The sequence below is a fragment of the Podarcis tiliguerta genome (genome assembly GCF_965153285.1).
Source record: "Podarcis tiliguerta genome assembly, chromosome: 17".
In the NCBI taxonomy this organism is placed as follows: Eukaryota; Metazoa; Chordata; class Lepidosauria; order Squamata; family Lacertidae; genus Podarcis; species Podarcis tiliguerta.
In genome coordinates this window covers 4,344,675-4,370,684 of record NC_139550.1, presented here as the reverse complement: position 1 = coordinate 4,370,684, position 26,010 = coordinate 4,344,675, and the positions used below count along the sequence as shown (strand labels likewise).

At 41.8% G+C, this 26,010-nt stretch overlaps 1 protein-coding gene across 2 annotated transcripts in view; it reads right to left on the bottom strand.

Annotated features, from left to right (window-relative positions):
• DGKQ (diacylglycerol kinase theta) overlaps positions 1–26,010 on the bottom strand; it is a 72,621-nt gene that overhangs the window by 24,593 nt on the left and 22,018 nt on the right. For both annotated transcript variants that reach the window (XR_014506280.1, XM_083419592.1), the window contains exons 3-13: positions 22,124–22,223; positions 19,997–20,082; positions 19,599–19,724; positions 16,761–16,914; positions 10,065–10,133; positions 9,227–9,327; positions 6,980–7,203; positions 6,346–6,436; positions 3,715–3,769; positions 3,367–3,428; positions 1,410–1,560 (exon numbers count right to left, since the gene is read on the bottom strand). Coding sequence is in view for 1 of the 2 variants with exons in the window: in XM_083419592.1 (XP_083275718.1) it covers positions 1,410–1,560; positions 3,367–3,428; positions 3,715–3,769; positions 6,346–6,436; positions 6,980–7,203; positions 9,227–9,327; positions 10,065–10,133; positions 16,761–16,914; positions 19,599–19,724; positions 19,997–20,082; positions 22,124–22,223 (1,219 nt within the window). In the remaining variant the exon portion in view is untranslated. The remainder of the gene's footprint in view (positions 1–1,409; positions 1,561–3,366; positions 3,429–3,714; positions 3,770–6,345; positions 6,437–6,979; positions 7,204–9,226; positions 9,328–10,064; positions 10,134–16,760; positions 16,915–19,598; positions 19,725–19,996; positions 20,083–22,123; positions 22,224–26,010) is intronic.

Here is a 26,010-nt window from a genome sequence, read left to right as displayed (position 1 = left end):
TTTGAATGACCCTTGTGTAAATTAAACATTATTAAATAAGGAAAAATGGTATGATATGTTGTAAGAAAGTATTAGAAAATATATTAAGAGTGAGGTATTAAGTACATCAATGTTGTAAATGTAAATTACATCGGGAAATGACGGTAAGTCTATTTGGACATAGTTTAGTTTATTGGATTTTACTTTGGTTTATTTTTCTTTAGTTAGAAAATATAAAAAAAGAGCATGGATAAGTACAAGTTTAAATCGATATTTAACAGTATAATTATTTAAGGTTGTTACTACTACTACTACTACTACTACTATTATTAATTTTACCTTTTCTTTGTATTTAAGATTGTGTATGATTCTATGATTCTATGATTCTATGTGTATGCTATCCTTAGATGTCCATTAATATTAATAATAATAGTTAATAAATAAAACTTTTTAAACTTTTTAACGTCCAAATCAGGTTTTCATATAAAGTAATAGAAATAACATTTTTTTAAAACCCCAATGAGTATTGTTTCAGAGAAAGAACAAATATAAAAGGCAGCACCAATAACTGTGGGGAAGAACAGGTGACAATCTATGTTTGAGGCATTTCATTAAATTCTAGCCTCTGCTTTACAACTTCTAAGACATAGCACCAAGAAAAATAATGCACCGAAGGTTGAAAAAACAAGACTGAGAATGACAGAGTGCCTTTTAGTGTGTTTCAGAATTTAAAATAGATTTTTTTATTTGACAATGGACACACCCAGATAATTAAATATCATCTTAATAAAGCAAGATATGAACTTCCTGTACCTACACACAGCTGCTTTGCTCCTCCCTTTGTGTGAGTAGAGAAACAAGCCAGAAAGCTTCAGTTAACTAATAGTTTTCTATGATATCTAAATTGTGAATTGCCCTGAGAGCTTCCACACATGCCAGTAAAACGAAGCCATCTTTAAACCCTGGGTCCAGAGTCAAATCAGTAGCTGTGTGAGTGGAAGCCAGTGCCAAAAGTTCCACTAGCACAACTGGACTTTCCTCCCCTCTCCTCCTTTCCACGCAACCCCTCCAAATCAGCTTGGGGGGGGGTGTCTGCAGAACCCCCAGAACAGCAACCCAGGGGGAGGAGAGGGGAGATTATTCTGTTGGACAGGCTGAAACGCTTACGCTGATGAAACCATGGGAAGAGCGTGATGATTAATTCCTCCCATGGCTTCATGTCTTGGCTTATTTGGAAGCTACTAACCATAGTTTCCTAGCTCTGACATAATGAGAAACAATGGTTAGCAGTGGGCTCACTCATGTGAAGTAGGGGCAAAGCAGATGTAAGCGGATGTGTGAGGATTGTTCATATGTCAGTTCATTTAGCCATTTGATCCTCTGAAAGCAGCCAGAGATGAAAACATAAACTGTTTTGGTATGCGACTTACTTTTGAGGCTTAATTCATCTCTGAGGATGTTTGTGTATTCATCAGTAAAGAGATGAGGTGGCAGACCACCAACAAACAAATGTACCCGCGTAGCTGATATATTGTTTTCTACAATGTAAAATCTTGTTTGATTCATCTGACGTAGTGAAGTCTGTAAAAGGGAAAAGGCAGCTGAGAACTCACATGACAAATACAAAGCATACAGAGAGAAGGTTAAGACTACAATAAGCAGAAACTCTTGCCTCCAACTACCAGACCACTAAGCCTGCCTGCGTAAGAGAACTTCTCTTTTGTTTGGACTTGTGCAATTGTTCTCATTTTGTGCTACATCTTAGCAAAAGGTTGAGGAGTACTGGTTAAATGCACGGCAATCAAAATGCCAGTTATGAGCAACCTCTCAAATAATTCTAGATTACGTGTCACAAAACTCTGAATTCCATGACCAAAATACACGACGCAAGTAAACACGCATACTGTAATGTTTAGTACCCTTCTCGAAATATGCAGTTCCCCCAGGTAATTTGGAATACGTCAAGATGAATGTGCAGTGGAAGGAGTTAAGATGATAATGGAATTTGGGGTAGCTAGTGAAGGGAACAAGAGTCTACGAATCAAGAGGGAAAGATAGGAATTTGTGAAGAGTCCTAACCCAATGACCTTGGGAATACACATCAACTACTCCCTCTCTGTTTCTGAATATTCTGATAACGCTCAAAAATGGAGCCAGCCCACAGGGAGGCTTTAACCCTGTGGAAACCTATTCCTAAAAGGTCCCCAGAACTCCCTGGCTATATCTTTCATCACCACTGTGTGTGTGTGTGTGTGTGTGTGTGTGTGTGTTTATTTTAAGGGTTCTCACCTTCCCAGACCACCTTTGCATTAAGCAGGTAAAGGTAAAGGGACCCCAGACCATTAGGTCCAGTCGTGGCCGACTCTGGGGTTACAGCGCTCATCTCGCTTTATTGGCCGAGGGAGCCGGCGTACAGCTTCCAGGTCCTGTAGCCAGCATAACTACGCCGCTTCTGGCAAACCAGAGCAGCGCAAGGAAACACCGTTTACTTTCCTGCCGGAGCGGTACCTATTTATCTACTTGCACTTTGACGTGCTTTCGAACTGCTAGGTTGGCAGGAGCAGGGACTGAGCAACGGGAGCTCATCCCGTCGTGGGGATTTGAACCGCTGACCTTCTGATCGGCAAGTCCTAGGCTCTGTGGTTTAACCCACAGCGCCACCCGCGTCCCTATTAAGCAGGTACTGTATGTCTAATTCTTCCTGGCCATTTTTGCTGAGTTTGGGGTGAGTTCTCTGAAGAAGCTGGACCCTGAAAAACCCCTTTACCTCCCCTGCCTTCTGACATATTCTGCCCACACATTTTCGAGCTTTGCTCAGCCAGAAGATACTTGCTTCAATTTTTGAAAAAAAACCAAAGAGGTTGGGGGAGACATGGGATGGGATGGTACAGAGCGGGTCTCAACATTCTAAAACAGGTACCGGTAAGCTATAGAAAGATCCACAGAGTAGTTTTTACATGGAAACAAAAGGAATTCAGCTGGGAAATAGACAAACAGGGGACTGAAGTAATGAGCAAGGCATCATGAGCATCAGTGGCTCTCTGCTTGTCCAAAGAATGGGATGAGGCAAATGCTAACGGGAGGTCTTGAGGTACAGCTGCTTTTTGGCTGCTTCAGGAATTGTAGTTACTACAACAGCTGGGATGCCTTTTTCTATGTGATGCCTCACCAGGAAGCAGAATGCACAAATCAGAACTGAAGAGATACTAGGTGCATTTTAAAGTGGTATGTGCAGCTAATACAAGTAGCTGGCAAGAGCTAGCAACTTTTTGTCTCAATTTCTTCTCGGTTTAAATATAAAGTCCAGTAATGATGTAAAAATGAGAACATTAATTCAATAAAGAAATAAGGGAGAGTGCTACTGTAGGCATCTCGTTCTTTGTTTACCTTCCTTATGTCTTGGAATCTGCTGAGAATCAATTCATGATCATCCAGAACCATTCGCTGAACTAAGGGGGAAAGAAAAATATCAATTCATATGTGGTTCCTTTTTTTAAAAAAAATAAAATTAAATGTGCAGTTCATTAGCACACTAAGCACTGCCAATCAGGACACTAATTTATTCAGTTAAATTTAACCTTCCAAGTAGAAACGCCAGAAAGGACCATTAAAAAAACAAAACCCCAAATCTCCAGCCTCTTGAAGCTGAAACTTAACATTCAGGATTCTGATAACAAGTGCAGGCATTAAAACTGCAGGGACATCCTGTAATAATGAGAACTATCTGTGACTTACCTTGCTTAGAGCCCATGAGTACCTCCACCAGTTTGAAGTTCTGAAAGCTTTCCAACTGCCAAAAGAATTCATCAAGATTTCCAGTAAGTTACACTCTTTTAACTTTAAGACCCTTAAGGTTTTGTTTTTGTTTTTAGACAGTATTAAAGATGAAGAAATGTCACCAAAGCTGTGCTTTAGACCTCTCTTCTTCCTTTTCTGGTGCAGTTCTGTCTCACCTTAAGACATTAGCCTGGTTTACCTGTCACATTAAACAACAGTTTTCAAATTAAGCGATGGTTTAATGCGGGAGGAATGAGGAACCTCCAGCCCACAGTCTTAACTGGGCCCATCAAGTGTCTCTGAATTTGGTCCATTAGGTTGTTTTGCTGAAGCCATGCCTACCTGCCCTGCAAGTGTGGGGCTTGTAAGATTGAGCTTGGCCAAAAGGGTTATGCAGGCACTGCACTTTGATAATAATAGTCATACCTCAGGTTACAGATGCTTCAGGTTGTGCGTTTTCGGGTTGCGCACTGCGCCGAACCTGGAACTACCAGAACGGGTTACTTCCGGGTTTCGGCGCTGACGCATGCGCAGAAGTGCCAAACCTGGAAGTACCGAAAGAGGTTACTTCCGGGTTTCGGTGCTTGCGCATGCACAGAAGCACTAAATCGCGCTTTGCTCATGCGCAGAAGCACCGAATCGCGACCTGCGCATGCGCTGACATGGCGCTGCGGGTTGCGAACGTGCCTCCCACACGGATCATGTTCGCAAGCCAAGTGTCCACTGTAGTAGTAGTAATAATAATAATAATAATTCTTTATTTGTATCCCGCCCTCCCCGGCTGATAAAAACAACACAATACAGTGGTACCTCGGGTTAAGTACTTAATTCGTTCCGGAGGTCCGTTCTTAACCTGAAACTGTTCTTAACCTGAAGCACCACTTTAGCTAATGGGGCCTCCTGCTGCTGCTGCACCGCCAGAGCACAATTTCTGTTCTTATCCTGAAGCAAAGTTCTTAACCAGAAGCACTATTTCTGGGTTAGCGGAGTCTGTAACCTGAAGCGTATGTAACCTGAAGCGTATGTAACCTGAAGCGTATGTAACCTGAGGTACCACTGTATGCATAAAAACAGACATCAATTAATTAAAATACATCTTAAAATTCATTCAGACAAGTTAAAATCTGGGCAGGTGGCAATTATCAGGTTGGAACTGAGAGTGGTTAATTGAGAGGAGCATCTGCAGGTGTCTTCAGAAGCCCTTCTCACTGCGTAGTGCTTTGCAACCATCACCAACCAGCCTACGGCAAGGTCTTCAGAAGCACCACTCAAAGCACTACAAAAAAAATTGCACCTCGATAAGGGCTCCCAAAGACCCATAGAGGCAATGAAGGTCACCTGATGTCACTGTGACGTCGGGTGGATGGGTGGTTGCCAGGGGTGAGGGAGAAAACAATTTTGCCTGCCAGCCCAGAAAGGTTCAGCCCTGGGTTTAATGTGAATGAGCAGCATTGCTCAAAAGATTGTGCATTGCCCCCCTCTTCTTTTTTCAGAATGTCGGGGGGGACGGGACAAAGAAGGGCTGACTTCCATAATGTGCAAAGTAGTGTGGTTTGTCCATTTCCTAAGAAAGAGGTTAGTTCTTGGCTTACAATCATGGTTTGCTAAAAGACAAACAAACCACGAGTCCTGGCACACATGTAATTGGAAGCTATCCCCTGTTCCAATTCTTCCCTGGCACTCTGAAACACAGCACACATTCATTTCAAACTATGGTTTAAAGTAAGGTGAGAACCAGGATACTAAAAATCCACACTGTGTAAGACTGGATAAAAATAAATTCTTTAAAAATAAAAAAGGTATTTACATGTTGGAAAAAAAACCCTTAAGTTATCTTAAATGTTTATGTTAAATAATTTGGATGTAAACCTTAGAAGTTCATCTGTAAACTGAATCAATGCCTCTGCCAGTTACTTTGAATTAAAAAAGAACCAATCCAATCCACTCTCAAATACAAAGGCAATGAAAATAAATCCATTAACTACCGTATTTTTTGCCCTATAGGACGCACTTTCTCCCCTCCAAAAATGAAGGGGAAATGTGTGTGCGTCCTATGGGGCGAATGCAGGCTTTCGCTGAAGCTGTACACTGACCCCTCTCGCTCTCCAGGCTTCAGGAAGCTCTCCGCAAGCCTTGGGAGCCCGCGGGAGTTCCTGTTGGGCTCCCTAGGCTTGCGGATAGCAGCCTGCATCTCGAAGCCTGTATTAATTTATTATATCTGAACCTGTTTTAGTATTTTATCCTTTGTACAAGTAAAGTAAATTTCTCTTGATTTTTTTGTTTTATCTTTTTGCAAACTGCTTTGAGGTGTTGTTTTTACAAACAAGCAGTGTATAAATATTATGAAATAAATAAAATACCATGAGTACTGTTCTTTACTCTGCAACTGTGTGAATGAAGAACAGGTTATAAATGTTTTAAATAAATACTTGAAACTGTCTAGTCTCTGCTCAATGGAACTCCCTTGCAATTTTTACTGTGTTGTTTGTTTAATCTATCTGTGGTACTCTTTATTTGAATCATATAGTTAAATACAAGTCAATGCAGAGGGGAAACTGAAAATGAAACAATCCATTTGATACTGCTTACCTGGTGTCCAAGTAATGGGAGAACTTCTTTAATAACCATCTGGGTAGTGCTTTCTTTATTTACTCGTATTGAGACACAGGCCATTCCAATCCTAGATATTATGAAATAAATAAAATACCATGAGTACTGTTCTTCACTCTGCAAATAATTTACAGAAGGTGGGTTGGGTCAAAGGAACATCAGCAGGGAAATACTGCTTTGCCAACACGTTTAACAGCCACAAAAATAGGATTATTCATTATGCTGAATGACCATGACTCTTCTGTCCATAAAACCAATCAAATAAATGTTGCTATCAAGTTCACTCTGAAGTTTAGAGATTCAAATTTTCAAGTTATATTAATACTTTTTGATTTGTAGACAAGAGATTTTTTTTCTTGAAAAAACAAACAAACTACCACCTCACAGAGCCTACATTCTCTATAGGAGGAAAGTGATAGCTGTATGGATGTGCTTCAATCATTCTGGAAGCTACTTTGATTTATAAACAGAAGGGGGTTCAATATATCAAAACCAATAAAATAACCTCTCATTTCCTTAACATAGATTTATTAAAATGCATTCTACACATCACTCCTCTTATTTATGACACTGTACCATAAATATGGACCTTAGTAAAGGAAGTATCACTTACTTCAGCCATCCAGGGTAAATTTTTACAACTTCATTATCTCTCGGTTTGGCTCTAATGATCCAAGCTTCAGGAACGGCTTCTCGGAATACAGACCCTGGCAGGGTCTCTTCTGTGGTATCATTCCTATTAATGATGTCATCACAAAACAAGGCCTGTTGAGTGAATGTCTGAAGCTCATAATCTTGTGGATCATCGTTGATGTAATATGACCTCAGTGCAGCCTCCTGCAACACCACAAAACAAACACAAAGTAAGTAGCTGAGCATTTTGAGATGGTATGAATATTCTTGAATGGAGAGAAGCAGCAACCATTATGTACATGAAAGTATAACCTATTAGAGCCCTGGTCAGCAATTATATTTTCTTGTGGAACAATTTTGGCAAGAGTGAGGAGTGGCAGACTCCTTCAACCCACTTCCTAAAATGGCCAGCTGAAGAACTGTTCCCCTAATATGTCATTTTATTATTTATATTCACAGCTTCCCTTTCACCAAATAGTCCCAGGATTTTAAAAAATTACCATTAAAGTAAGGTAAAGGTAAAGGGACCCGACCATTAGGTCCAGTTGTGACCGACTCTGGGATTGCGGCACTCATCTCGCTTTATTGGCCGAGGGAGCCGGCGTACAGCTTCCGGCTCATGTGGCCAGCATGACTAAGCCACTTCTGGCGAACCAGAGCAGCGCACGGAAACGCCGTTTACCTTCCCGCCAGAGCGGTACCTATTTATCTACTTGCACTTTGACGTGCTTTTGAACTGCTAGGTTGGCAGGCGCAGGGACCGAGCAACGGGAGCTCACCCTGTCGCCGGGATTCGAACCGCCGACCTTCTGATTGGCAAGTCCTAGGCTCTGTGGTTTAACCCACAGCGCCACCCGTGTCCCAAACATAAAAGTAAGTACCTTTAAAATAATGAAATAAAAACCGCCAAAACAACAAAAAGCAGGACAGCAGTGCATAGTAATACAAAGAGAGGCAAGATAGCTACCCAATTCAAGACCTGGGTAATGATGCACGTCTTGACCAACTGTCAATTGTCAGAAAGCATACACTGCTGACACAAGACACACCAGAGGGAAAGTTATTCCACAACCTGGGGGCCATCACAGAGAAGGCTCTCTCATGCACCACCACTCCTTGAGCCACAAAGGATGGTGGCACTACCAAAAGGGTCTCGACTGCTGACTTTAGCAGTTGGGCAGGTCAATGTGGGAGGAGGTGCTTCTTTGGCTATTTGAGGACTAAGTTATTTAGAGTTCTACATGTCAATGTTAACTCCTTATATTGAGCTTGGTAGCAAATGGCAACCAGCGCAGGCCTTTCAAGACAGGCATAGTACAATAGGGAGAGGTCGAAGGGACATGTGACCTTATGGCAATATTGCTTACCACATGTCCCTTTTTCTAATCTGCTTTATTTCCACGTTAGCAACTGGGTAGCTGATGGAACTCCACAGTGGGAAGGATTTGGTTTGGGAGCAGTTGCTGACGCCCAAACGTAGGGGTGGGAATCAAAACTCACAATAGTAAGTAGTACTATTATGCATAAGATAGTAGGTTTGAAAGAGGTACTAAAAGATAGTATATGTACCCCAGAAAGAAGAAGTTCTAACTATTGTTAGTCAAGAGAAAGGGTTGAGGCTCCCAGAAAAAAAGATGTGATCCTGCACAGGTTCTTATTAACAAGGTAAAAAAGGGGAAATGGACCCCTGGACAGTTAAATCCAGTCAAAGGCGACTATGGGGTTGCGACACTCATTTCGCTTTTCAGGCCAAGGGACCCGGTGTTCCACCGACAGTTTTCTAAGTCCTGTGCCCAGCATGACTAACTAAACAACTTTTGGAGCAACGGAACACTGTAACAGAAGCCAGAGCGCACAGAAACGCTGTTTACCTTCCCACCACATCTACTTGCGCTGGTATGCTTTCAAACTGCTAGGTTGGTAGAAGCTGGGACAGAGTAACAGGAGCTCACCCCATCGCATGGTTTCAAACTGCTGACCTTCCAAATTGGCAAGTCAAAGAAGCTCAGTGGTTTAGACTACATAGCTGCTGTATCAGATGCCACCTGAACTACAAATACCTAAGTATTTAACGTTATGACGAACTGCTTATTATTTTGAAAGAAAATATTTAATAATAAAGTTAAGATTAAATGATCAGCCTCATATATAAACACAGTTAACATTTTTCAGTTTTTCTATTTGAGAATCCATACAATTTTAGAAAGCACGCAATGGGCACTCTTACCACAACTTCTTCATTTTTTGTAATCCTTGGGACTGTAATAAGCCGAAACTGATTGCGTTTTACTGCATCATTCCCATCATATATTTTCAAGATCTGTTTACCTAAAAGGAAAACAGTATTTTAGCATTTAATACAAAGTAGTGTACTGCATCCAGACCACTGAGACAATTTGCAGGGAGTTTTAACTTTCAGCTGCATTGGATATCTATTGTATTTACATGGCTTCCATCAGTGTAACAAAATTTCTAAATTATTCTAAATCTAAATTGTTCTAAATCTAAATTATTACTGTTTATTGTTAAATTGCTTCAAGGTGTCTCAAATGGGATGGAATAAAATAGGATGGAATAAAAATTAAATAAATAACGTGCCAGATAAGATTAAAAAAAAAACAGGTGGCAGAATGCATCCCTAATTATATGACATATTTCTGTTGATTTTTATTGCAAGCCACTTTGGGGAGCCATCCTGTCCAAAAAACAGGATTTATTAAAGCTAAGAAAATAATAAGCCACTCTTTTGATCATTTCGAGGGGAAAGGGCAAAACAAATTAGATTACTGAATTTATTAAAAATAAAGTTTAACCTGTCTTTCTGTTAAAGGAAATGCACAAGAAGGCTTACAAACTAGCACTGTACATATGTGTTCTCAGTTATGACAGTAAGAGATGACTAAGTGGATTTGCAAGCAGCTGCTTATGCCTGGTTGCATTTTACTGCCAACTCCTTGAAAATTGGACTGTACCATGTTTTGTACACCAACAAAAGGCATCATATGCTCCTAGCACAAATCTTGCTGCAAACAGATACTCTCTGCTTAGTAACAAATGCTACTTACTTGAGTCTGTGGAAACCTGGGACTCTTTTAGTGATAATTGTGTTGAACTGTCAACATCGTCGTCGTCATCTGTGAAAAGAAAAGTCTCCTTTAAAGGTTTGCCTTTAAAAACAAGGTGTTCATCCTTTAAAATAAAATGTTGCGATGAAAACAATACTATCAGATTTCCCTATTATATAGTACTCACATTACTGAAGCAGATAGACATGCAAGCATGCCCATGCCCATGATAAATAAATATACATTCTCTACAGCAGTATACTGGAAAGCCACATGGAATTCTTGTTTTTATGAAGCTGACATATGTACTTTTATGAGCCCTGGAAAACCAGGGTTCAAATTCCCACTCAGTCATGAAGCTCACTTGGTGATCTAGGGCAAGCCACAGTCTTTAAGCCTGACCTACCTCACATGGTTCTTGGGAGGATAAAAGGAGCATCTCCACCCCCACCATTCAGCCCAGACACTGAGGTCCAGCTCCGAGGGCCTTCTGGCGAGAAGCGAGATTACAGGGAACCAGGCAGAGGGCCTTCTCGGTAGTCACGCCCACCCTGTGAAATGTCCTCCCATCAGATGTCAAGGAAATAAGCAACTATCTGACTTTGAGAAGACATCTGAAGGCAGCCCTGTTTAGGGAAGTTTTAATGCTTGATGTTTTATCACATTATTATTATTACTATTATTATTCTTCTGTTGGGAGCTGGCCAGAGTGGCTGGGGAAACCCAGCCAAATGGAAAGGGTATAAATAAATTTATTATTAATTATTATTATTATTATTATTAGGTGAGAGCCATGTTCACCACCTTTAGCTCCTTAGATGAAAGGTGGGAAATGAAGTGTGTGTGTGCTTAGTTTGCCTCCATTTAAAGAATTTAAATCACCCTCACTTTTTTCTGTGAAAATGTAATGTTTGTAAAATAACTGCCGTTATCACTTTCTTAATGCGGGTCAGAAAAAGATCTAACCTGCAAATGCTTTTTTTAACAGACAAAAGTAGAGGATAAACCATCCCATAATACCAATTGTAAAGGTAAAGGTACCCCTGACCATTAGGTCCAGTCGCGGACAATTCTGGGGTTTTGGCGCTCATCTCGCTCTATAAGCCGAGGGAGCTGCCGTTTGTCCGCAGACAGCTTCCAGGTCATGTGGCCAGCATGACTAAGCCGCTTCTGGCAAACCAGAGCAGTGCACGGAAATGCCGTTTACCATCCCTCCGGAGAGGTACCTATTTATCTACTTGCACTTGATGTGCTTTCAAACTGCTAGGTGGGCAGGAGCTGGGACCGAACAACGGGAGCTCAGGCCGTTGTGGGGATTCGAACCGCCGACCTTCTGATTGGCAAACCCTAGGCTCTGTGGTTTAGACCACAGCGCCACCCATGTCCCAATAGCAATGGTAATCCATATACCAATATACCCAAACCAATGGCAAATATATTTTACTACTTTCTTTGGATTGGATTCTGGTTTTGCTATCATGGGTAGAAGCATCCTCTGTTTCATTCTCTAGACTGGCATCAGAATAAAACGGCTCAATTTCCCTGCCCCCACAAAGTGGGGGAGGAAGGGAAAGTAGATTGTTAGCCGCTTTGAGACTTCTTAGGGTAGTGATAAAGTGGGATATCAAATCCAAACTGTTCTGCATTTTTATCATTGATACTTCCAGGTTTGTTGAACTGCTGCATTTGGAGTATTCAACAAGAAGAAAGTTAAATAAGTGCAAAATGTAATTGCCCATTCATAGCAAATAAACTGAAGGACAACTACAGCATTCCTCCAAATATGACTCTCCAAACTGAAGGTCAAAGAGAAAGAGTGACATAGAATGACAATGGAATAGTCATCTTTCATAGCTGAGGATAGTAACATTTGAAGCATTATCTAGCATGAAGTCTTAGAAGAGCCTCAATTCTAGGTTTGTAATTTATTCCTTAAGACACAAAATAAAAGTAATAAAAATAACTTGCACCAAGACACAAGGAACAAGTGCTTTATCGATGAGAGGACTTCTTTGGTATTTCTTTCTCAAATTCTGATAGGAAGTTTTTAGCTAAGGGGAAAAGGTATTTGTGGGAGTCTAAAAACAAGTCAAATTGCCATCCTGAATGGATGGAGAAGACCTCTTGCCTAATTTCTGTAAATCAAGTGATGCAGGCCATACTTGGTCATAAGTCTTGACAGATCAGCCATGGCATAATTAATACATACAGATTCTGCTTGCAGCTTAGAGAATTTCTCGTTTAAAAAGGATGTTTATCACTTAACTAAGAAATGCAAAGCCAATTCTTCCACTAGTTTCCTGGCCTGTCCATCAAAAGATTTTCCATTACTGCACTTTCCCAGGGGTGCCAACTTGAATAAAATACTGGGGGTGGGCAGGAAAGCCCCACCCCCACATAACTGATCACATGACACGGCACACACACACCATTTGAATGGCAATGCCCATCAACTTTGGGTGCCCTGGCCCCCTCAAATATTTTATTGGGGGGGGGGGGTCGAAGGGACTCCTATGCTCTTTCCTAAGGGCATTTTCACACATTAGTTTAAGGCCTATTCCAAAAAGAGGATCTGAAAACAGGTCTTTGAAGATATGTGCATTGTACTGGCACACTTATCAGAGTCAGGGAGGGTTCTGGCTCCCTGATAAATACACACTTGACAGCCAACCTGATCTTGCTGCTGTGCAATGTGTGCAACAGCTCTTATGTACACCAAAAGCAAAAGTAGTGACTGTAAGCTATGCAGCATGCTATGTTGATCTGAAAAGAATGGCAGATTACTCCTTTCCCAACATAATCTCTTTACAACACAGCTATCTTACTTCAACATCTACTAATTTCCTAAGAGACACACGGCCATAGCAATCCCAATACAATTTATGGCCCCAGACAACTGCCCTATATATCCTGAGGGGTGTGTCTCAAAATCTATGGCAGCCCAGGCTTGCACCCTTGGTATTATACACAGTTTTCCAGCCACAAGACGTTTCATTAGTGCCTCTCAAAAAACTATTGCAGTCCAAAGCAGTTGCTTATGTTGCTTGTTCTGTCAAGCCATGCCTGAGCACGGAAAATCTGAGGGCATGATAAAACATGACAAAAGAGAACAGACACACAAACAAGTTTAAAAGAATATGCCGAAAGAAAGCAAAGGCTCATCTGTAGCATCAAAGCTACACCAGCCTGCGTGCGTATGGAAACATGATGCAATGTCCACTCACAGAGGGAGATTTTACATGCACTGACTTGATCCAGAAGCCACTTTTCAAAAAAATTCCAGAAAATACCATTCGCATTTCTGGTGGAAAACGATCGCTATAGGCAACAACCGATTTACGCGAGTCCAACTGATGGGCAATCGTGCACATATGCATGACGCCAACTCCAGAAATGACCCAGAAATGTCACCCAAAAGGCACAACTGGGTGGAGCAGGACATAACATAACCCTCGAGCAAAACAAGGATTGCCTGTACATAACAGCTTTAGGTGTATTCTTGTAACCACCAGCAAAGCAGAACTCAACCATTCCAGCAAGTTCAATACAGTACTTCAAGCAGTTTCTACTCCTCACAGGTAGACATTTTTGAAGGACAGACAATTGGGTATTTTTGTTTTTTATAGAGGGAGACATTTTCTAGACGAGTGTACATTGTTAAATATGCATAAAGTGCAATTATTCATACTTAATATTTGCAAAGGTCATATAACTTCCCCACCTTGTTTACATATCTAAATGAAACAGGTTTATTCACTTTTCAAGCTACATAATGCAACCTAATAAATCAGCACAAACAATAAGCTATTTTTGTTTGATAGGAAAGGTCTGGCCAAGTTGCTTTTGTTAGCTTTATCCAGAAAACAATAAATAGTTATCCAAAGATCTGGAAGGTAGCTTCATACATAAGCAAACAGGTTTGAAAAGAAACACCATGCGTTTGCAAACTAAAAATTCCAACATTCCAACATTTTTAGCAAAGGGGACACATGGTTGGCTTTGACACAAGCCACCCAATTGATTGTTTGGTCAATTTGTGCCTTAGATAATTTTTTTGTAAAATACAAACATACAAGAGATTAGCACTTGGAGGACAGTGACAAGAATGCAAGCTCCTTCCTCCCATTACTGTTCTCAAGGGAAATGTCAGCACTGACCTTAAGCGCAGCTAATGTGAACCAGGGATCTTAAAAACCAAACAGTAACATTAACAGTGTAATCCTAAAAAGGTTTTCTCAGAAGTCTCACCGAGGTCAATGGGACTTACTGCCTAGTAGCTGCATTCAGAATTGTAGCCTAAATCATATTTAGGAGGAAGGCAGCACTTCACAGACCCTAAGCTAAGGCTCGGGGTTGAAACCATTAGTTACGCTAAAAGACATTTGCCCATCTTTCATGTGTGCTTAAAATAAATCTTTGCAACCATCTGAGCAAGTTTATTCATGACCACTGACATTCACATTTAATGACAACCTGACGAATTACCTTCTCCAAGGGCTCTGAAACCTACCTATCTCCAGGACACGTGAAGTGTTGCAAGATTTAAAATGTGCTTTACTAAAGCAGCACATTTATAATGGATTGTAAAGGACCTAGCATGCAGGATATGCAAGGCAACAGAAGAATTTAAGAACATAAGAATCAACTTGTTGGACTGTCCAAGGTTCATCCAGTAGTTTCAAATAGCAGCCAGGCATATCGCTCTGGAAGTTTATACACAGAATATGAAGATGAAGGCCAAATCCTGCTCAACACTGAAGATGGAGGTTCCATTTAGCTATTATGGCTTATTAAGCCACAGACAGACCTATCTGCACTGTCAATTATAGTTACAGTCCTAGACTTGTGGGGAAATATGAATATATTCTTGAGAACCCGAGGGGAAAAAAATATATGTAGGATGTACTCTAGGTGGCAGTAAAATATTATGGTAGAAACGGAACAAAGTATTTTCAGTACAGCCAAGGCAAAGGAAACACATTTATACATGCTATTTACTGCCTCAGCGCTACATAAAATTAGTTTGCTGTTTTACATGAAGGTTTGCCATCATTCTTAAGTGTTTTTTTTCTAGTACAGTATCAGAACATTCACCTGTACCTGGGTAAGCACAAAGACAAAAGTATGAAGAAAATGTACGCACTAAAATATGCCCCTTTCTTGTGTTCCGTTGTTATAGATTTGTTGCATATAAAAAGCAAGCAAACCTTCCCCACACACTGCAAAAGGAACCCATCCCCTCAAATTCAGCCATGAATCAAAAGTCATTTACTTTGTACAAGAAAAGTGGGGAATCTTTTTGACTCCACGGGCCATTAAGTCTTCATCAAGAATGGCCTTGTGGGCCAAATTTGACAGATGGGTGCAGCCAAGGTGCAACGTGCTTTGAAGACCCAAAATCAGGACTTTAAAGCACTATGTACAGCATGGGTATGCAAACTAAGGCCCGGAGGCCAGATGCGGCCCAATCACCTTCTCAATCTGGCCCATGGACGGTCTGGGAATCAGTGTGTTTTTACATGAGTGCTTTTATTTAAAATGCATCTCGGGTTGTTTGTGGGGCCTTCCTGGTGTTTTTACATGAGTAGAATGTGTGCTTTTATTTAAAATGGATCTCTGGGTTATTTGTGGGGCATAGGAATTTGTTCATCCCCCCCCCCCAAAAAAATAGTCCGGCCCACCACATGGTCTGAGGCGCGGTGGACTGGCCCACGGCTGAAAAAGTTTGCTGACTCCTGATGTATAGAAATTTGTTTCTAAAATGGAGGTTCAGTTGATGAGTGGGGGGGGGGGTTGAACTTTGCTGTTTTGGCTGTGCACCTTTGTTCCCTGCAGGGAACAGGAGAGCACAGCTACAGCAGGATTTGGCCTAGTCCTCCCACTCGTCAGCCGACATTATGAGTGATGCCAGCTGGTGGGTAGGTAGGGCATGACTTGGGAGAAATGATGTCATGAGCCAAACTGGACTCCCTGGCAGGTCAATATGGGCCCACAGACCCAACCCGGTTGCAAAATACGTACAGTCCTGACACCTTGCTTAAAGCTATTGATCCCCTACTTATTTTCTACAGTAAATACATTTTCAAAATGTGAAAAAGTGTTTGATATTTTAAACCAGGCATGCTCCTACTTTAAGCTAAGAAAAATCTTGAATATAGGTAATTTGATTGGGGGACGGGGATGTAAAGAAACTAACAAGCATGCTTTTTAAAAAATAAGAAGCAAGAGATTTCTAGTTTAGCAAACAGCAGCCTAAAATGGTAAATTCCTAACAAGTCTGTCTAAGACTTCTTAAAGCACAGTGCATGCCTGCTCAGAAGAAAGCCCTGTTGCGTTCAATTAAACGTATTCCCAGGTAAGTGTTCATAGGGTGGCAGCCTACCTAAGCAACTGGACAGCAGATGGTATTCAACCCAAATCTGACTCACAAAGACTTAAGCTCTCAAAAATGCTTTCCGGCCCAGAACCACCACCTCCAGGCCAGGCAGATTCCCAGAACTACACAGGATAAGAAAGCACATGGGTGGACTGAATGAGGCTTAGGGGCTTGTTTCCTACCCCTGTTCTCAGAAGTTCCTCCTTTTAACAAGGATACCATTTTGACAATTGTGCATTTTGGCTTTTAATAAAAACAAAAAGTAATCACTAAAATGTTAAATAAACCAATGGATTAATATTACGCAGTCAGAACTTTACCTGCTTCTGTCTGTAAGCTTTCCGATATCCGAAAACAGTGCATTTTACTGAAGTTGCGAGAACATAAGTGCACACAGTTTGGAGGAAGAATCATGTTTCTTAGTCTTCCAAATGTACATTCTGGAGGTACAATCACAGAGCAAGCAGCATGAGCCTATGGAAAACACAGCATCAGGTTCTTGTGAAGTCATGTCTAATTTCTATTTCAGAGCTGTAAATTTTGAACCTAGACAGCTGTTTCCCACCCAATTTAAATTAATCTATACCCACAGTTTGTGGCTAGCTGGCTGTGTGTGTGTGTGTGGCAGAGATAAAGGGCACCCCCAAAAAAGTTGCAACCTTTGACAAAGTTAGTACTTCTTTCAGATCCCCTATCATATGGTAAATAATTATGAACACTTTAAAATTCTGTGTTATTTTACCAGTATATCCCCTTAGTCACAGAAGACAGATATTAAATATCAGTAAGCAAAGTTAATCCCATGTGAGCTCAAATATTCATATTCTATGTGCTCAGAAGTTCAATGAATGGAAGAGGCTTGGTCACACAGAAAATGTGAGCGTGGATCAGCAATTTCCTGTAAAATTAATCAAGGAGCCATTTAATATTGGGGAACAGTCCATTTTACAGATAAGTAAAAGCTTATTGCCTCAGTTCTTCTAGTTTTTTGTTTGTTTTAAAAAACTATCTTCATTTAGTTTTCCTTCCTGGCTAGTTTTGAAATGAAATACAAAGTACAACTGAACACAAAGTACAATGATCACAGCCTCTCTCCTCCCTATAGAGATTCATTAACCATATTCTTTTTATATATATATATATATAAACCTGGTTAAACAGATAGTTCTGTAACTTGTGGAGTTTAATGAGTAGCAAATATAACACACTGGCACACTGGAAGAACTATTACTGATTGCCAAAGCACAGTAAAATACAAGTTTAGATGTATTCAGATTCAGTGCCTAATACCTTTTCACCTTGATGATTTCTGGCTTTGCAAGAATAAGCAAAACAAATACTCACAAACCTAATGCAAGTTTGGGATCACCAAGGTCAAATTTTTAGAGCAGGATGGGGGGGGGGTGCTGAAGCCTCACCGCACTCCCTGCCCTCAAGTTGTCTCCCAGTGCCCCATCACTGGAAGTGATCCCAGCTGAGAGAAAATGCTGGGACGTGGGTCCCAGTCTGCTGCAGAGGAAACTGCAGATTTGGAGAACACCCACAGTAAGACCCACTCCCTGTGTTATGTAAGATTCAGGCAGACCCAGACTTTAAAAAGAGACAGGTTTGCCACTGTCACATACTGTCTGGCCTTAAGCCTAGCTCAATACAAGTATTTTAGATGGAAACATGTGGTTTCAATAGGGAACAGAGACAAATGAGCCAGTGTGGACTCGTAATCTGGTGAACCGGGTTTGTGTCTCCGCTCCTCCACATGCAGCTGCTGGGTGACCTTGGGCCAGTCACACTTCTCTGAAGTCTCTCAGCCCCATTCACCTCACAGAGTGTTTGTTGTGGGGGAGGAAGGGAATGGAGATTGTTAGCCGCTTTGAGACTCCTTAAAGGTAAAGGGACCCCTGACCATTAGGTCCAGTCGTGGCCTACTCTGGGGTTGCGGCGCTCATCTCGCTTTATTGACCGAGGGAGCCGGCATACAGCTTCCGGGTCATGTGGCCAGCATGACTAAGCCGCTTCTGGCGAACCAGAGCAGCACATGGAAATGCTGTTTACCTTCCCGGCAGAGCGGTACCTATTTATCTACTTGCACTTTGACGTGCTTTCAAACTCCTAGGTTGGCAGGAGCAGGGACAGAGCAATGGGAGCTCACCCCATTGCGGGGATTCGAACCACCAACCTTCTGATTGGCAAGTCCTAGGCTCTGTGGTTTAACCCACAGCACCACCCGCGTCCCTTGAGACTCCTTAGGATAGTGATAAAGCGGGATATCAAATCCAAACCCTTCTTCTTCAACAACTGAGTAGCAGTACACATCCTATCCATGCAGAAGGTCCAGAGTGCACTCCCTGGCATTTCCAGTTAAAAAGATGTCAGGCAACAAGACTGAGAAAGACCTTTTGTCTGAAGCACTGGGGCATGTACAGCCAAGTCAGAGGACGTGCTGGGCTAGAGGGGCATGATATGCTCCAGTAGAAAACAACTATGTTCATATGATGTTTAAAATATAAACCAAATCACAAACACAAAGGAAGGGTAGTCTAAAGCCGAGTATGTTGCTATGGAAATAATTTCACATACAGTTACACCTAAAAGGGAATTTCCACAGCAGTGTACATTCTTAGTTTAATGTTGCCATTCAGAAACAAACAAAATATATTTGAAGAGTAAAGAAAGGCAGTTCACATTTTCTGAGTTATTTTACTTGCAATGTCCAGAGTACACTTACTGTCCTGTTAGATAGTTCTTAAGATAGTAGAAATCCAGCCAGATGGGTTTTCTAAAAAATGTTTATATAGTGACCACTTATGGATTGTAATGACAGTTATGATATTTTTCCAGACTACATGCACTGTATTATGGACATTTCAGTTATTTTGTTATTCTGTTTATTTGCTTATCTGATGTTTTTATACCACACTTTTTGTCCATTCTGGAGAACAGGGAAACTTCACATATGAAATTGTTTAAAAACAACCATCTTTAATTAAAACAGAGAATACATTAACATCCTGTTTTATCACATATAATATACTGTGATGGACTTCCAGCTAAACTACCTTTCACTGCTTCTTTCTTTTAAGTTGCCTTGAGGATTCTGGCAGGTTCACATGCCAGGGTATCAAATTTGGAAAAAAACCAAATAAATCTTGTTTACGTACCAGAATGCCGCACCATTCACATCTCATACCCGAGAGCACCTCTGAAGAGCCACACGTTTTCCTGCAGACCTTACAACGCGCACCTGAAGAAAGATTTCCCTCCCTCCAGTGATGATGGTATGTATCCTACAGCAATTAAATAAATCCATTATTTAAAAAATGTACTGCAACCTTTAAAATTGCTTTGAAATCTTGGTAAAGCAATTGAATTACCTGCACTCGAAATCTGAATATCTAACCTTTCAGTAAGTCCAGAAAAATCAACCAAAACAAACATTTAACGACAGAGTCTTCGAAGCAAGTAACAAAAAGTTCAACTTTGCGTTAGGTCCTTGGAAGCAAAGCTTTCCTAGCAGATTTCTTTCCTCTGTTGTTTAAACAAAAACTTTTGTACTTACATGATCCTGACTGCCATCTTGATGGCACTGGCGACAGTCACTACAAGCAAACGGGGCACAATCCGTATGCACGTGCAGCTCACAAACTAGGAGTAAACAGAGGGAAAGGGGAGGAAATTGCCTCTCGTTTGCTTTACTCTTGCTTTTATCTCTATTTTTAATTCTCCTACTTTACTTTTAAAATATATTTCATCATATACTATAATAAAGATGCAACATCATGTACACGATTAGCAGAACCATAAGAACCTAAGAAGAGCCTACTGGATCAGGCCAAGGCCACAGCTAGTCGAACATCCTGTTCTCACAAGGACCAATCAGATGCAATCACAAGCAGGACCCGAGCAAAAAAAGTAGTCTCCCCTCCTGCAGGCACCAGCAATTGGTGTTCAGAAGCACAGTGCCTGTGACTGTGGAGGCAAAGCACAGCAACTGTGGCTAGCAGACACTGATAGCCCTATCCTCCATAAATTTGCCTAATTTTATTTAAATCCATCCAAGTGGGTGGCTTTAATGTAACAGGTAAAGTTAAAGGGACCCCTGACCATTAGGTCCAGTCATGGCCAACTCTGGGGTTGCGGCGCTCATCTCGCTTTATTGGCCGAGGGAGCCGGCGTACAGCTTCCGGGTCATGTGGCCAGCATGACTAAGCCGCTTCTGGCGAACCAGAGCAGCACACGGAAAAGCCGTTTACCTTCCCGCCGGAGTGGTACCTATTTATCTACTTGTACTTTGACGTGCTTTCGAACTGCTAGGTTGGCAGGAGCAGGGACCGAGCAACGGGAGCTCACCCCGTCGCGGGGATTTGAACCGCTGACCTTCTGATCGGCAAGTCCTAGATTCTGTGGTTTAACCCACAGCGCCACCCGCGTTCCTAACGTAACAAGTACATAGGCCCAATGTGGGCCAGAACCACAATGGGGCCAAAGCATTAAGACACTACTCTGAAGACCACCGGGGACTTGACCTGGAGCAGAGGTAGGCATGCTTGCTATTTACATGTTACAACCAACCAACAGCCACTCAATTTCCAATTTCATGAATAATGTCATGTCTACATTGGCCCTCAGTGCTTTGCATGCAAAAGATCCCAGCTCCAGTCCCTAGAATTACCAGTTAAAGGATCCTAAAAATCTTATTAAATAGGAACCCCAAAATTTGGGATCCATTCCAAACCGGTGCCAAAATTTTGCAATAGTTTGAACCCCTTTGGCACCACAAATCCCACTCTCAAAATGAGGAACTGATACTAAAACCTGGGTTCCCAATTAATGTCACTAGTTAACAGCACTCAAAATCCCATATTGTCCAATGGATTCCAAGCAATGTCATATTTCTGCAATTGTTTTGAATCATTTTGGAGCACAAACCCCATGTTTAGCACTACCCCCTAAAAAGCACAGTAACTAATGCATCAAACCTGGGAAATATTTCTGTCCCTTTGGGAAGCAGAACATGCTATAGTTTCAAATACAGAGTAGTTTTTTCTTTAAATTACTTTTCATTGAGATTTTTGTTAACAGATAAAAGCCTTCCATCTTCTAACTAACAGAGACATCCAGGAGGGACTTCGCACATTTGCCTGAATGGCAAGTCTCAGTCAGCCTTGCTGATGGCTCATCTATCTAGTTTGTTTTATGTGTCAATGGCCTTTCCCTCAGGTGATCTCCTGGACATGGGGAGCTGCCCTGTCTCTAATTTTTGCACTTGCTAGAACTCTGCCCAAGACCTTGGAGGCCCACCATCAATTGAAACAGACAGATACTGGGTTAGATGGAACAACTCTCTCAATAGAAGGCTGTTTTGTATGAAATCACATTAGATTTGTACATTGAGATTAACCTACGAAATCGCCGTTTCTCATACAACATCAACAACTGGTAAATGCTGTGAGAACACAGCCTCAACATTTTCTCTGCTGGGAAAGGGGGGGGGGGGAGAGAAATGCATCTTATCAACAGGCTTCCTCCCCGCACTCTCTACAATCCCTCACACTTCCTAGTAAGTCCTCATTTATCATTCTAGGAAGTGCCTTAAAAATATTGTGCTTGTGCCAGGGTGGCAGACAGTTAAGATACCAATTAGAATAAGCTGACAACACCATGATCCATTACAGTTCAGCCTTACCTTCACAGCGAAATGCTGGAGACTCCAAAAGCTTTCTGCACACGGCACAGAACTTTCTCTTGTAATGTCCTGGAGGTCCTAAACAATGTGCAACTGGAACCTGCACAGAAAACAAAGTGTGCTTTAACTGTATACTGTGCCCTTAAGATCTACAGGTGCAGCATAACTGTTACTGTATAGGCAACTAAAAACACTGAGCAACTTGGGTGACTTTTAATTAATGTGTATTCGGTTTGTGCCCAATCAGAAACCAAGGCCCTCTGTGAGAATCTTTTTTCTTTTTTAACATCTCCCGTGAGAATATTGAGTCAGCAGCAGTCCAATCAAGCAATTTTAAAGATTAGTTGTATTTATACAATTTCTTAATCACACTTCAGTAAGGAGATCCCATTAGAACATTGCCAACCACATCCTTAGAAGGGACACAGGACGATCAATTAGGTACTCACACCATCATGGTTGAGACGGAAAGGGGGGGGCATGTCTTCTTCACCTCCTTCTTCGCTACAATATATCCATTTATTTCCAACTGTCAATGACAGAAGGGACTAAAATCTATAAATCATAGAAAATCAACGTGCCAATTTGCTCAATTTCTCTAGAACTCCATGACACCTTCCCTGTCCTCCATAATCCCTCAAGCAAGGTGTTAAGACCCTAATCCTGTCAAATCACTCTGCCTGGCCTTTCCTCTGGGCAATGCCAGGTGGCAGACTATGCATACATGGACCATTGTCTTCTCATCACCGGTACTCAGGATGTGCTTATCTGCGCATATCTCCAGCTCTGCATATTCCCCCCTCCCTCCTCCATATGTTAATCCTGTGTAACCCAACCTCTTCTTAATATATTCATGATGTAATCTGTGTAACCCAACCTCTTCTTAATGTATTCATGATGTAACTGGGATGTATTTTGCACTGTATTCTGGGACATGGAGGGAAGTTTCAAAAGTTCATGTCACCCTTTTCTCGCTGTTCAATCTCGCCTTGAACCTTGTTGCGCAATAAACATGGATCTTCTGCAGTTTGCTCCTCTCCGGCTGAACTCATTTTCCTCCACAGGGACCCGCGGACTTAGTCCGACGAGCTGGGTGGCAGAGCAGCCTCGCACCCAGATTTTGCCGTAACAGGATGGCGCCCGAACGTGGGGCTGGAGGTTCTCCTGCGTTGCTGACCGGGGGCCCCGAAATCTTCAGCCGGCTCCGGGCCATTTTGCCTGGGAAGATCCTTTGGACCCCCGGCCATCTTCCAGGCGGTAATCGAAAGCCCCAGGAGTTCAGCCGGGGAGCAAAGAGGGATCCAGCCGGCTTATTCATCAATCCAGGGATCGTAATTGAAGACGCGTGAGTATAAGGAAAAGGGAAATTAAGTGCACTGGTGGAAAGGGGTAGAAGTCTCCTGGCAACCGAATTCTCTGCCCTCCTCTCTATCGTTCTTCTCACCTTTCTCTTGGTCCGGTTAGTGAGAGAGACCGTGGACCGCTGCTCAACCCGAAAAGGGGGTCCTGAGCTCTATCTCTTCCTCTTAAAATCTCCAGCCAGCCGCACCAATTGGGAGCCCGAGCGTAAGACGGAGAGACCCGACTTGAAAAATAGCCGACTCCCCGCAACGGGCATCCCAGTTGAAAGCAAGGGGTTGGAGCTCTCTTTCCGATCTTCCCTAGCGTCCTAACAAGGGGGCAGGAAGTGGTCTTGCTTTCTATCATCAATCCCAGCCGCACTGGTCAGTGCCACGTAACACGTGTATCGTGCGTGAGCCTGCTTCCAAAAGCAAGGGGGATTTTCGGTTCAAAACTCTATCCAGGGATCACCCGATCTGGCACCGCATGGTGCGGGCGTCCAGTAGGGCCCCTTTTCCTGAGATTGCGACGATAGGTAGGAGGTTGCCAGGAAGGATAGCCCAGAAGGATTGGGTGGGCAGAGTGGAAAGGAACCCCAGATTATGGAATAGTAAGTAAGGATAAGGAAAAGGAATAGAATAGTTAGAGCTCGTTAAAAACCCCCCATAGGAAGTTGCCAAGCAACAGGAGAAACCCCAAAATAAACCCCTATACAGGTTACCCCAAATCCTAATCAACCCCTCTCTTTCTCCCGTCCCTATCCCAGACACCCCCCCCAAAAAAAAGGAAAAACCACAAAAAGCAACAACAGCAATGCATGCATATATAAAAAGGGGTACCCAGACAACCACGCGTTGTGAGCCCTGCCAGTTTGATTAACTGGTGGTGTGTTTGAAGAGGCAAGGAGGCTCATAAAACCATGTGGGACCTTCCTACTAATTTCACTTAATGAAGCCAAAGGAAGCGGCCCAACTCCTTGCAATAACCAACTAAAGGATGAGAATATATATGTTTACATGTTGTCTGTTATATGTGTTGTCTGTTAATTCATATATGAGAATATGTATGTTTACATGTTGTCTGTTACATGTTGTCTGTTATGTGTGTTGTCTGTTCCTTCTGTCTCTGACAGACTGCTTTTCCTAAGGCTGCATAGTTAAACTACCAGCTTGCTCCAAAATTTTAAATCTAAGAAAGCCATGTTGGGCCTTATCAATCTTAAACAAGACAAAAATGTGAATGAAGTGTGCAAATGTTTGTTATTTGGGAGAGGCTCTAAAAGAGGGTTTTCCTCCCAAGTGGTAAAATCCTGTATACGTGCTACTTGTATTCTGAAAGGAGGATTACCCCACCTCCTTCCTCTAGTTTAAGTGAGGAGGGTGATTTTAAGTCTAATGGTAAATGGTGTTTTGTTGTAACTTTTGAGTTTGTGAGTACACCTGTGTTCCAGTCTATTTTGGAATGTGAAGTTAACCTAATGTTTCTGCTGCAAAAGCGTAATTGAGCACAACTGCTCTCAAGCTAAAATGCAGTGTATGTACTTCATTAAGCATATTCCTATGAAAGTATGGTGTTCCTTCTAAGAAAATATCTGAGTCCAGTTTTAACTTTGATTTGGTTGGACAGAAGAGTTATTGTAAGGCTCCTGATATCAGTCTCTATAAGACTGGCCTCTTTTCTTAGAAAATGCCCCCCCTTGTTTCATTCTGTCGCTTTCAGGATTTTTCTTCTTCTTCTTACTTCTGTGCCAGGTAAATTTACTCCCGAGTAAGCTTCCTTTAAAGGAAACTGCAAAAGGGGGGGGGGGCATAGATTAGGCTTACTATTCCTCTGCAAGTTTAGGAAAAATGTTCACTTCAATCTTCCTTGCATTCTTTAATCTAAGGAAGTAAACTCTCACTCAAACTAGCTTCAAGATCTGCTAAAAGGGTTCTGTATAAAGTTGGATACTTTTATTTTCCTCTTCCTTAGTACATGATAGGAGCATGGCTTGTGGTCTCTTCCCCAGTTGTGCCTGTGTACATAAGTATGTGTGTGTCTCTTTGGTAGTACAAATCTTGCTTTTCGGGTTGGACTAGATGGCCCCAGGGTCCCTTTCAAGTTTCCCCATTTGTGGCTGTGTGGAGGGCCATGTGTCTACAAGCATGTGATGAGTTGAAATTCAGCCCAACTTTGTTCTTTGTTTTTTTTTTAAAAAAGGTGAGAGGTGAAAGCCGTGATGTTTTGAAGCAGAACTGGTGAGGTCAGGCATTTAAGTGATTACAGTATTTATCATTTTGTCTATTATTTAAAAATCAGACTTAAAAGTCTACTCAAAGTTTAAGCACATACAAATTCATAATCAAGCAGCATCAGTCTTTACCATCCTGTAAATAAAGGGCAGGAAAATTTGTCTGCAAATGGTAATGCTGAAATGAATGAGAATATTAAGATCTTATGAATTCTGACTCTCTGGCCATTTTCCCCATATATAAGGGCGTGGCATTGTTCCGCGAATGACCAGAGGGAAATCACACAAAATGATAGCCCTTTCCTGTAAATAAAGG